The 12,225-nt window shown below is 56.6% G+C and overlaps 2 protein-coding genes across 2 annotated transcripts; one reads left to right on the top strand and one right to left on the bottom strand.

Moving 5' to 3' along the window:
• The first annotated feature begins 94 nt into the window (after nt 1–94).
• HDHD3 (haloacid dehalogenase like hydrolase domain containing 3) lies at nt 95–1,146 on the top strand. The gene has a single exon (XM_035564612.2). It carries the CDS (start codon nt 248–250, stop codon nt 962–964), a length of 717 nt encoding a protein of 238 aa, XP_035420505.1. The 5' UTR covers nt 95–247; the 3' UTR covers nt 965–1,146.
• Nucleotides 1,147–1,554: 408 nt separating this feature from the next.
• Nucleotides 1,555–12,191, bottom strand: BSPRY (B-box and SPRY domain containing). The gene is made up of 6 exons (XM_035564709.2): nt 12,094–12,191; nt 11,686–11,784; nt 10,548–10,778; nt 8,692–8,717; nt 7,578–7,702; nt 1,555–3,378 (listed from the first exon to the last, which is right to left on the bottom strand). Exons 1-6 carry the CDS (start codon nt 12,142–12,144, stop codon nt 2,852–2,854), a joined length of 1,059 nt encoding a protein of 352 aa, XP_035420602.1. The 5' UTR covers nt 12,145–12,191; the 3' UTR covers nt 1,555–2,851.
• Nucleotides 12,192–12,225: the final 34 nt, after the last annotated feature.

Below are 12,225 nucleotides of genomic sequence, written 5' to 3'. Positions count from 1 at the left end.
GAGCGGGCCCCGGGCAGCACGGAGGAGGTAGGTGCGGGCCCGGCCCGGCCCGGCTTCCCCCCCCCCCCCCCCCCGCGCACCTCGGCCCTGCCGCCGCCGCCGCCCCGGGGCCGCGCTTCTCCCTCCGGGCGATGCGGGCAGGAGCCGGTGCCCGCGGCCCCCCGGTGCGAGCTGCGGGCCCCCGGCTGCCGGCCGTCGGCGCCGTGTTTGCGTAGGGTCGCCCTTAGTGCTGGCTCGCAGCGGGGCAATGCTTCGGCTGCGCTTGGTGACGTGGGACGTGAAGGACACGCTCCTGCGGCTCCGGCAGCCCGTGGGACAGAGTTACTGCGCCGAGGCCCAGGCTCACGGCGTGCAGGTGCAGCCCGAGGCGGTCAGCAAGGCGTTCCGGGAGGCATACGGCGCCCAGAGCAGGCGCTTCCCCAACTACGGCCAGGGCCAGGGCCTGAGCTCCAAGCGGTGGTGGCTGGACGTGGTGAAACAAACCTTCAGGCTCGCGGGCGTGCACGAAGACGGAGTCCTCTCGCTGATGGCCGAAAACCTTTACCGGGACTTCTGCAGCGCGCGCAACTGGGAGCTGCTGCCCGGAGCCAGCGAGACCTTGAGCCGGTGCTGCCAGCGCGGCTTGCGCATGGGGGTGGTCTCCAACTTCGACAACCGGCTCGAAGACATCCTGGCGCAGTGCGACCTGCGGCGCCACTTTGAGTTCGTGCTCACCTCAGAGGCCGCGGGCTTCGCCAAGCCGGACGGGAGGATCTTTGAGAAAGCCCTGCGCCTCGGCGGGGTCCTGCCCGAGCAGGCGGCTCACATCGGGGACGACTACACCAGGGATTACAGGGCCGCCCGAGAGGTGGGCATGCACAGCTTTCTGCTCCGCACCGCCGGGCAGGGTGGGCAGCCAGAGGTGCCCCCAGGGCACATCCTGCCCACGCTGAGCCACCTGCTGGCCCTCATCGAGAAGGGGTAGCTGCAACAGCTGCGTTTTGGGGAAGGACCAGTGCTGCTGCTGAGTAGTGAACAAGTCATAGCTGTGATTTCTTGCTGCAGTTTGGGACAAGGAAAAGAAACAAACACTTCTGAGTGCAGGGAGAAGCATTGCCCACAGAGCAATAGTGTCATTAATACAATAAAGTATACTTGGCACGCTCAGCGTTCCTGCTGTGTTCTTTCAAAATGCTGTATGGGAGAGGGTCAGTGGTGGTGTCTTCCCCTGCTGGAGCTGGGGACTGCATTGGGAGCAGCACAGGATGCATTTCACCCAGAGTCCTTCATCTCTAAGCTCCAGAAAGCCAATTCTGTCCAGAGGGATGGAGGCAGACATCAAGATTTATTCCTCCCAGTCATCCCCTGCTCATGCAGAGCTGTGGCTGCTCCTGTCCTGGTGACAGGCAGCCAGCAGAGTCCACCCAGAGGGCACTGTGACCCTCCACACCCCGGTGGCCCTCAGGTTTGTCACCTCACCAGCACCTCCCTCCCCGGAGCCATGGCAGGAGGCAGTCACAGCCCTCCTGCAGGCAAAGCAGTCTGGAGTTGGGGATGTCTCCTCAGTTTAACGTATTGGCAAAAAAAAAACAAACTTTTAATTATTAATTTGGACATTGAGAAATAGATGACAAATTTTAAACACCAAGAAAACATCTTCCTTCCCCTTCACCCAACAGCAGCGTCAGTCCAGCACCTCTCTCCCCTCCTAATAGCAACCACCCGTTTTCACTGCGTTACACACAGCCTTCCCCATCCCCGTGGTGAGCAACAAGCAGCTCAGTTTAGGTCAGTGCTAATGGTTACTTTCTACTCCTCTGCTCTGGCATGGGAACCTCCATGGGCCACAGTCCTCTTGGGGTGTCTCTGCTCCAGTGTGGGTCCCCCATGGGTGACAGCCCCACCTGGTGGCATCCTTCCTGCAGCACAGAGCGCCTCCTTCCAAGTGTGTCCCCAACAGTGTCCCTTGCTACGTGCCTCCTCCCTGTTGTTTCTCCATACTTACCTTATTCCCCTGATTTTCTTTTTTATTTTTTAACCCCACCATCAAGTTTAAACCTTTACTAAAGGTTTTTCATTCCTGCAGCATGAATTGCCCCCTGCCTGTGCTCCTCCCCCTGCCAGGGTTGCAAAGAAGCCCTTGTTCTGCAGAGGAATTAAATGATTCACCTGAAAAGGGCTGGCAGAGCCAGGCGTTACGCTGATCCCATGCTGCAGCACAGCTGCTTTCACAATTTGGCTCTCCCCCACTTGCACTCCTAGCTCCACACTGAGCAAAATGCAGTGTTGGGACCAAGGTCCGCCCCCCCGAGCTGGGCTCAGCAGGAACCACTGCTGCAGAGCAGGAGCTCTGCACCACCCAGCTCCTCTTCCAGCCCTGCAGCCCAGCCAGCAGCGCTGACGCTAAGGGGAGATCACAAAAGCCTTTGGCCCAAGCAGTGCCATCAGCAGCACATTACAGCGGCAGCACAGTCTGCTCCCAGCATGGGGGGTTGTGGCTGAGCTGTGACGCTCAGGGCCATCGGCTCGCACACCTGCACGCACCAGTGGCATCCCCCAGGACTCGGGAAGGCTGGCACTGTGTGGAGAGGACACAGGGACCGATGCTGGTTTTCCCCAAAGGTCCCTGCTACAGGGTAATAGTGGGGTCCCGGAGGGCACGCATCAGGTGTGGGGTAGCCTCGAGGAGGAGGAAAGCTGTCGTAAAACAAGAGAACAGACAGGTTGAAGGCAGGTCTTTTCTGACCACTGTACGCGAGCTGGTAGCCCAGCCTGGGCACCTTTCACCACGTGAAGGCACTGTGTGTTGCATATACCATCCCTGCACATACAATCATCTATTCATGCCCCGCCAGCGAGCACAACGCTTCGCTCACTGGACGAGCGAGATGCTGTGGTGCGCCACTGCAAAGACGGGATAGAGCGGTGCCGCAAAGGCCTCCCTGTGGGAGAAGAGGATGGCACAGGAGTCGGGGTCGTAGAAGAGCACCTCCCCTCCTGCAAAGTCAACCAGCACGCCGATCTCGGCCGGGGACTTGATCAGCTCCACAGGCTGGGGCTGACCTGCGTGCAAGAACCTGAACTCCTTGTCGTAGCGCGAGAAAACCCAGGAGGCAGCGTTGAAGCCCAGGCGGGCCTCGTTGCCAGACCCCTTCCGTGGCAGCGAGCCGTAGCAAACCCCCAGCTTGTAGGCGCAGCTCTTCTCCACGTTGATCTTCCACGCGTGGAGCCCTGTCTGGAAAGCTGCGGTAGCCAAAGCGTTGGGCCAGTGGTCAAATCGGTCGGGGCAGTCCAAGTCCAGCTTTGCTTTCTTGGGGCTGAAGGTCAGGGTTTTCTTGTCTTCCGACAGGCTCAGATGGGGGCTGACCGTTTTCTCGTCAATGTGAATTTCTTGAGAGCCTGGGAGAGAAGCGAGCGGTGAGCACAGAGCAGGCTGCCCCTGCCCGAACCCCCCAGAGCAGTCACAGCCAGAGCCATCAGCATCGCCCCTGCAGATCCGTCTGCTCCTGCAGGGTGACACGGTGACAGTGGGAGGGGGCAGCACTTGCATTGCCACCTCTTGTGTCCTGAGAAAAGATGGAAGGAGCCAGCTGGGAGCCAGGGACCAAATCCAGAGAGGAATTAGCACTCGTTAAACCCAACAAACACGCCTGAGGCAACAGCCTGGGGGCCCTGCCCCATCCGGCCAGGCTGCCAAAGCCACCTCTGTGGCTCTGCAGCGTTCAGATTTCACCAGCTGCCTCTCCATCCACGCGCTAAATGTTTCGCAGTCACACACATTTATCTTATTCTGTCACAAAAGACAATTCAGCAGCATGGCCAAGCCGTGGTTTGGTTCATCCCAGCGAAGAACAGTGATCCGAGCAGAGGCTGGGAGCAGTTTCCATGCGTGGCAAGGAACATCCCAAACCTTGGCCCTGTTCCCTCCGTGCCCCTGCCCGGGTGCTGAGTGGGGGCCGGCTCCTCTCTGAGCCAGGTGCGTCAGAGCCGCCTGCTGCTTGGGAAAACTTGCAAAGCCAGTAACACAGGAACAAGGATGGCTGGGCGGGGAAATCGCTTCCCTCCTCCAAAGCACACTCAGCCCAAGCTGTTCATCCACCCGGCACTGCCCATCGGCCCTAACTGCGTTCGGAGCAGCCTCAGGAAGTGGCACCAGGCATTAGAGATGAGCCGGGCTGCGACTTGACTCAGTTTTGCTGCGACACGAGGACAGGTCCTTAATTCACAGGACAAAACCAGCGATTCGCACCCTCAGGGTCAGCGCCCAGCACCACTCGCCCTGCCTGGGCCACACGCTTCCCCCTGCGCCACCCTTCCCCATGGGACAAGCAGCAGTCTGCGAGCAGGGTGTGAGCCCTGAACAACTGCTCAAATATCCCCCTTGCCCCACAAAATCCTGAAGCAAAGGGAAAAGGCTGATGCCCAGGTGACTCACCCCTGCCCACTCCCGGGGAGATGGAGTTTCTCTGCAGGTGCCCCTCCTCACCCTGCCTTCCCCACCCTCACTCATTCATTTTTATGTCTTCAACTGCCACAGAAACAGGGCTGGAGCCGGTGAGTCATTCGCTCTCCCAACCGTCCCGCTGGGTTGGGCTGCAGGAAGATCTCGACCACGCGAAGCCCGTTCCTGCCGTTTCCTCATCACCCTCTGCCTGGCGCTCGGCAGCCGGCAGGATGAGGCCCTCAGAGACCCAAACCACCAGGCTGCACCCTGAACGCGGCCATCCCAGAGCCCGAGCCGCACACCAGGGACGTGCCACGCACCCGCAATGTGAGAAGCCTGCCCCTTCGGCGGGAGCTATCGCAGGTAACGGCGAGCAGAAAGAGGAGCTAAGGCAGCACCCCCTCCAGCTGAAGCACGCAGCCTCGCTTGCTCACGGCTTGTTCCACTGAGCGCCAGCCAAACGCTTTGCAGCACGCCTGCCCGCCACCCTGCGCTCAACGCAGGTTTCCGCAGCTCACGCTGTGCCCGCGCTGCCTGCTCGAAGGCTGACTTTCCAGGAAGCCAGGCCCTGCTGCGAATTCACAGAAAAGGGAGCAGCACGAAACTTCAGCTCCTGCTGAGAGAAGGGCACTAAACCTGGTGCTACGCAACGCGCATTCATCCTCGTACAGCGTTGCCTTCTGGTGCTCATCCACCCAGGGCAGGGCTGCCCTGATCACACCCGCGTAACTTCGCTGCAGAGACGTGGTTCCAGAGGAGCACCTGCAGGAGGGGAAGCGCTGGCCTAGCAGCAGAATAATTCAGATCAGTGAATTTTCCTCCTTCAAAGTGTTTTGTCACCATTAAAACTGCCCTCTGGATATTCCTGCATATTCTGACAAACAACTCCCCCAGGAAGTCATCTCACCTCAAAATCTACTTTCTTTGTGTCACTCCCTCAGCATGGTACCCTCAGAGTGGCCTTGCCACTTCCGAGAAGCGATGGATGCTGAGCAGGTAAGTTCACGTCTGTTAAGTCAGTACGTGTTAGTTGCAGCACATTTTACTGCATTTAAAAATCAAAATTCCTATTTCCAAACTCACCCACCTGGAACCCAAACCCTCGTGCCCAGATGCAGGCAGCACGGTGAACGCAGAGCCCCCAGGCCGCAGAACGTCACCGCACAAGAGCCCGGCACCTCAGCCAGCAGGACAGCTGCAGCCTGCGAGTTTTGAAGGCGGAGAGGGGCGAGACGTCTCACCTCCGCGGAGGGCTCGCTGCTCGTGGCCGGCCTCACCATTCCGTGCCTGCCCCAGAAGGGCCGGGGCTGCTGGCTGCGAGCCCAGACCCCTCCTCAAACAGTGCCAGGGGCTTTACGTGACCTCCACGTTGAAGGCAGAAGCTGCCAAGCCCAAACGTCAGCGGTAAAGGCCTGGCTGCCACGTGAAGGCATCAAAGGACTCGCTTTTATTTCTGAAAAAGTGAAATGGAGGTTCTGGTACCTTCTGGGTCCCAAGCTTTTGAGAGCCTACAGGGACAAACTGCCAAGGCTTGGGATTAACCTTTTTAAAGCAGATAAACAAGATGGTCACTAATTCAACTGTCTCTGGGAGGAGGGAGCACTAAGTAAAACGTAACGTTATGGTGTCTTCATGAAAGCTAGGACCACTGCAGTTAATATTAAATTTTTAAGGCTATGTCCTGGGTGGACTATGGACTAGCGAGACAGCAACGATAAGGCAGACACCCTCAACATATGACAGTGACTTGTTACATCTAACCACAAAAAAAAAAAAAAAAGGCATCAGAGTGAAATTTCCGTGTAATAAGTGCACCGACAGTGCACCCACTGCTGGGACCTGATGACTTAAGGTCACTACATCTGACAAGGACTTTACTGGGAAAGGAATCCATAACAAAATCACGTCACAACAAAGGGAGTTAGGGGAAGGTTCCCTGCTTCCCTCGACAGCTCTGAACATCTGCTGAGAACCTGCTTAGCTTTGGCAATGTACAACTGCAGGATTTTGCATGAACGCCAGTAATCAAAGACTCAAAACAGAGCAAACTGAATTAACTGCAAAGGGAGAACACCACCAGAGTTTGCAGTGGAAGAAAAATGCTGGCATTGTCTGGTGTGCACAGATTCCCAAGCCAATACTTAAAAACCCTAGAGCAATACCAGTCAGAAGCACACACATTTAAAGGGACCTGAAAAGAGGGAAAAACTGGGAACCACTCATTGACATCAAGGGCAACGTCAGCAAAAAATCAAAAGTTATCACTTAAGCTTTGGGAAGATCACCCAAAGGATTGCTGACGAGGAGACACACGGGACAAAACTGTTCAAATTCTGAAGGATGTCACCTCCTTTGAGGAACAAAAAAAAAAACAAACATTTGAAACGCTCTAATGATGTCCTGTAAATAATACTAGAAGCAAACATTTCACAATCAGTAATTCAAGCAGATCGCTGATGAAGAAGACTGTCTCTGACTGCTCAGAGCTGGCAGCACCTTGGTAAAACTGTACGCAGAGCACATCACTGGCCTGGCAAACACCTCTGACGCCACGTCGGCTGTACAGCGAGAGCTGAGCCAGACCACAGACCCCAAACGCTTCTAGCAAACCACCAGCTCGTGCACAGCCACAAGGTCTGCTTATGATCAGAAAGCTACTGCATTTGCTCTCTTCTCGCTCCTGCACGTTACAGAGTGCCCTACAAACACTGCACAGGTGATTTCAACCCCTTTTAAAACCACCAGTAGGGCAATGCTGAAAGCAGTAAAGGCCAAGTTCCTTATGGCAGCAGGAGTTTAACTGGTGTCACCAAGTGATCCAGGAAAATGGGAAACGAAACCAAGTGAGGTTGTGCAATGGAGATGATAAAAGACATGGTCTTTTCAAACTCCACTACTCCTCTCAGCCACCAGCAGCTGCTCTGAGCCACTGTCCCCCTCTCCTGAACCCCCTACAGCTGCTGCTGCTGCCCACCTGGCTGGGGAGCGCAGGGGCCCACCTGCAGGGGCTGGGTCAGCAGAGGGGGCAGGAGGCACCAGGTCCTCCACCTGCCAGGGCAGGACGCAGCATCAGGATGTTTCTACAGGCAAAAATTGAATGAGCTTGCAGAAATCCAGATCTCCAGAGAGGATGAGACCTGAGCAAGACACTGACCTGTGATGCAGGAGAGAACAGCAGAGGCCCACAGCCGGTGCAGCAGTGGACTCTGAACGCACTGCTGATTAAAGTTTAACTTCACAGACTCCTGCGGCTCCAAGATTCCCTCCGCCACCTCTGTCCTAGCAAAGAAACACAAGAGTTATTTTGAAGTCTAGTGATTAATTGACGGTCTGAGAGGTCTTTATAGAGATCACTGGGAAGCAGTTCAGAAATATGAGCTGGAGCAGTTGCAAGGGCGGCACTTGCTGCAGAGAAACTACAGTGGGGGTTTCTAGACAAGCTCTCCTCCTAAGCGATACTTTCGGTTGGCTTTGATCACAGTCCCTTCTGAAAGGACTTCAGTGTTTTAAAACACAGCACCGTTAGCCTGAGTCAACAGCTTCCTCGCTCAGCACACACAGATTAAATGCGTCTGAGACCGGCCATCGAGATACAAGAGGAAAATAATGAACAGGCTGCAGGGAGGGAATCAGGTTCCCTGTGAGTTTTTTTGTGGACAAAGCCTGACTGTTAGAGCAGAGCGAGCCGGGACTCCAGAATTCACGCACCGTATCAAGGAGGTTAAGGATCTGCTGGGTTCCTGTGGCTTCCAGCACCATGTGAATTCATGTTTGCGAGCAAAGGCTGAGGCTCTGGCACTGGCTGCCAGTGATGTGCTGCAGCAGGTTTATTGTTCTCTACAGGCCGGCTCCAGGCAGAAATACTCCCGGAGCACGCCAGCTCTTCAGGTGGACAACCCAATCCTACCTCCTGCCACCAGGCCAGGGACCGGCTTGCTCCACCTCGCCAGGAGCCCCGTGTTGTTTGCTGAGGAGCTGGAGGTCTCCTGTGAGCAAGTGCCAGAGCATCTGCCAGTGCCTCTGGAGAGCCATCGCACATCCTGGTCTCCAGTGTTTCTGGTGCAGTGCAGCATGTGAAGCAAAGACCAGAGGACATGTTGGCACCTCTGTGCTCTGTCCTTGTCCTCAGCGAAAGCAGCACAAGGGAGGAAAGAGCGGGTGTCACCGCTGGCAGAGCTATGACACGCTGCTCACACCAGGAACGCAGAAGGTGCAGGCAAGCTTGGAGAAGGGGTGAGGAAAAGGCCCAGGAGTGGCCAGGTACTTACCTCTCGAAGATCTCTTTTTCTGCACGCTGGGGACAAGGAGAGAAAGAGTCAACACAGCTGAAATTAATTAACCCCACAGATTAATCCCAAACACAGGCTGGGACATAGCAAACCTGGGACCCAGGGAGCACCGTTCTCCTTCCTGACCCACACAAAACACCCCTCACCCCAGCCCTGACCTCGGGGAGTGTCCAATATCCATTTTCTTTGGCTGCAGCACTTTTCACTCCTTGACTCAGAAAATGAGTGGGAATGGCTGACAGTGATGCACCTTCCCTCTATCTACAGCTCTGTTCTGCTGAGCCAGGGACTGGGCAGGTGACGGAGGCTCCAGTGGGGCGTGGGAGCTTCCAGACAGCCTGCCCTGGCTCTGCTGAGCGTGCAGGCTGTGGTGAGCAGAAGACTGAACATAGCTGGTTCATCTGGTGCAAGGGAAACACAGGGGAGAGCTATGACAGGTAGAAAGTCCCTGGAACCACAAAGAACCAGATCAGACCCCGTACCCTTTGGTATACACCAGGCTGTCTGCATCTGGGAGACTCTTAGTGCTGTGCCCTGCCCCAGGTGTGAAAACCCCAGCCCCATTTGTGTGTCAGGCTCTCTTCTGCATCCCTCCCTCCTCCCCACCCTGCTGGCGCACTGCAAGAACATCCTGTGCTTGCAGCCAACAACCCTGAAAGCTTTCAGGAAATGGCAAAGGTGCAGCAAGGGATAGAGAACCAAAGCCAAGACACAAGCAACCTTGTGAGCAATCCCACTTGTTTCTACACCTGCTGACAACGGTCCGTTCCCCAAGTTCAGCCCAAATATCAGAGGAGAAGAGTTTTTGAGCCCTGCTAAAAGAGAGAGCTGCAGGGTACGCTACGTGCCTTTTCATTTTCCTGTGAGATGACACGTATCAACTCCTGATGGACACAACTGCCAACACCAATAACCCAAGGTGGAGAATGTATTAGCTCTATTTCCCCTTCATTATGTGGTAAAAGGAGAAAGAAGAGGGCCTCACGATTTTCTCCCATAGATATCTGATGGACCTTGCGTTCCAGCCTCCACTGTCGACAGTGAGGCCACAATGCAGCCACCAGGATGCCGAGGCAGGACAGACATCGTGTTTACCACGGAAGGGACAGCCATCTACCTTCTGTCGCTGGATCAGTTCTGTCTTCCGGGCAGAACTTCTGGCACCCTCCTCGCAAAGTTAGATGTGAAAAGCAGCAGCTAAGAGCAAGGAGGAGGAGGTAAAATGCCTGCCTGCTTGCATCTAACCTGAGAAGAGTCACCTAGTAAAGCACGACAATTTAATAGCCAGAAAAAAACAAGCAAAGGCAAGCACAGGCTGCTTTGTATGATAAATACCCCACAAAGAGGTATGCCAGACAACAGGTCGGGCTTTGAAGAAGAGCTGCAGGAGCTCCCAAGGATCACATTTTTATTAAAACTAGACAGAACACTAGAAAGCTGACGGCCCAGTCTAACTGCTCCGGCTGTCTTGGCTGTCAAGCCTGGAAGGCACCTGAGTGGGCAGCATCAAGCCAATAGCTTGGAGATCCAAGCCTTAATGGTCCTGACAGCTAAACCTCGCTGCAAAGGTGGGGGAAAAAAAAACCTCAAAGCAAAGGTGAAACCAGGCAGAGCAGACACTCAGGAACCACCAAGAAAACAAGGGGGCTTCTCTTGAACAGTTGAAAAAGCTTCTTTGAGCTAGACCTGCATATGTAGGTCCTGCCCAACCCATCTCCTGCTGTCACTGCAGCAAGCTACTGAACACCGTATTTAAGTCTCACAATACCCAGGTCATTGTCTAGGTCGTTTCTGGGCTGACGGACCTGTCCCTCGGCATGAGGAGGGGTACTCACCACCAAGCCCTGGTCATCCAGGTTGGTGATCATGTCCACCAGGTAGGTTCGGAGGGCATCCAGCTTCTGCAGAGCCTCAGTCCAGTGCGCCTGCTGAGTCAGGATGCTCTGGTGCACCCGCTCCTCCTCTGCGTGCACGTTCTCCAGCAACCGCTGTTCTTCATTTTCACACACCTTTCCTACAAACATCAGCCTCTGGATGACCAACTCCCGTGCCCCATTGGCCGCAGTCTGCCAGAGCAAGGAGAGAGGAGAAATATCAGTCTTGCTTCAACCCAAACAAGAACACCAACAGCTTCCGCCAGCTTTCTGTAGGCTCAGCTTTTAAGATTACCCTGTTAATGAGCCCAAGCCACAGTAACCATCGTGATGCAAACAGAGGTGAATGGGATAACCAGGCCCAAATCTGCTGACTGCCTCCAGGCCCAACCAGCCACCAAAGTAAATGTGCAGTAACCACTAATCACTGTGGCATGTAATGACAACCTCTGCCAGGGACGAAAGTGCCATCCCTCCTCAGAACTTCCAGGATTCTCTACTAGCAAGAAACAGGAGCTGACCACGAGAACTGTCTTTGTCCTCAATGACAGCGAGGCACAAACAAAAGCAGGACTCTGAGACACCGGTCCTAGTGCAATGTGTGATGGCAGCACACCAGCACAAATAAATTTATTCTATTTTTTTGGCAAATGAAGAAGGAATCGCCAGTGCGTTCTGGCTTTTTAAAAACTTCACATAACAGAAACAGATCTTGAAGCCTGCAAAATTACCCCAGGCGGGAGCGCAGACCAGAGGCGCATTCAGCAGTGCTATCTCAGCACTGCCATCTCAGCGCTGCCCAAAGGGAAGGCATTCACGGAGCAGACACGATGTGGTGCACTGAGATGGAAAGTGCTCGGTGACACAGCGCAGCTCCCTGGAAAAGCAAGCCTGAGCCACTGGGCAGGCACACACCCGCACCACCTTTCTGTGCCTCGACAGTCAGCACGCTCGTGCCGCCCGCTCCACGCACGCCGCGGCGCTCGGCCTCCACGTGCGGCAGCGAAGCAGCTGTAAGAGGAGGAGGAGGAGAAGCCCCGGGAGCAGAGGAGCCCCCCGGGACCACCGCACCGGGCTGAAGGGAAGGGAAGGGATTTACCAGGACGCTCTGGCTCTTGGCGGGCAGCACCTCGGCCATGTGCTTGGCGATGGCAGCGCTCTGCAGCTGCAGCCGCTCGCACTGGTCCACGAGTTTGTTCTGAAACACAGAGCCAAGGGCTGCGCTCGGGGCCGGCCGCCACCCCCCGCACCCCCACACCCCCGGCACCCCCACACCCTGCCAGGGTCCCCCCACGCCTCCCGGGCCCCCCGCACCCCGCCGGAGCCCCCACAGCCGGCCCTGGGCAGCGCCGGGGTGGGACCGGATCCCCCCGGGCCTCGGCCGGGCCCAGGCCGGAGCCGCGGCGCCCCGGGCCCCGCTCGCCGCCTGTCCGCGGGGCCCGGCACTGCAGCTCGGCGGGGCCGTGCCGAGCCCTGACCCGAGCCGAGCCGTGCCCCCGGCGCTTACCCGCAGCTCCGCCGCCCTCTCGGCCGGCGCCCCCCCGGCCCGCTGGGCCATGCTGCGCGGCTGCGGCCGCCGCCGGCACCTGCGGCAGGTGCGGGGGGCGGGAGGCCGCGGGGCCGGGCCGGGGCGGGCGCT

Source organism: Cygnus atratus, chromosome 19 (genome assembly GCF_013377495.2).
Source record: "Cygnus atratus isolate AKBS03 ecotype Queensland, Australia chromosome 19, CAtr_DNAZoo_HiC_assembly, whole genome shotgun sequence".
Classification (NCBI taxonomy): Eukaryota; Metazoa; Chordata; class Aves; order Anseriformes; family Anatidae; genus Cygnus; species Cygnus atratus.
The sequence above is the reverse complement of the archived record's forward strand: the minus strand, read 5'-3'. Positions and strand labels throughout refer to the sequence as shown.

Excerpts from the sequence above, each read along its gene's own strand:
- HDHD3 (XM_035564612.2), top strand. The coding sequence starts at position 248 with ATGCTTCGGCTGCGCTTGGTGACGTGGGACGTGAAGGACACGCTCCTG.
- BSPRY (XM_035564709.2), bottom strand. The coding sequence starts at position 12,144 with ATGGCCCAGCGGGCCGGGGGGGCGCCGGCCGAGAGGGCGGCGGAGCTG. Across the intron at positions 10,779-11,685 it reads CCAAGAGCCAGAGCGTCCTG|ACTGCGGCCAATGGGGCACG; the intron begins GTAAATCCCTTC and ends TTGCTCTGGCAG. Across the intron at positions 8,718-10,547 it reads TGGATGACCAGGGCTTGGTG|CGTGCAGAAAAAGAGATCTT; the intron begins GTGAGTACCCCT and ends CCTTGTCCCCAG.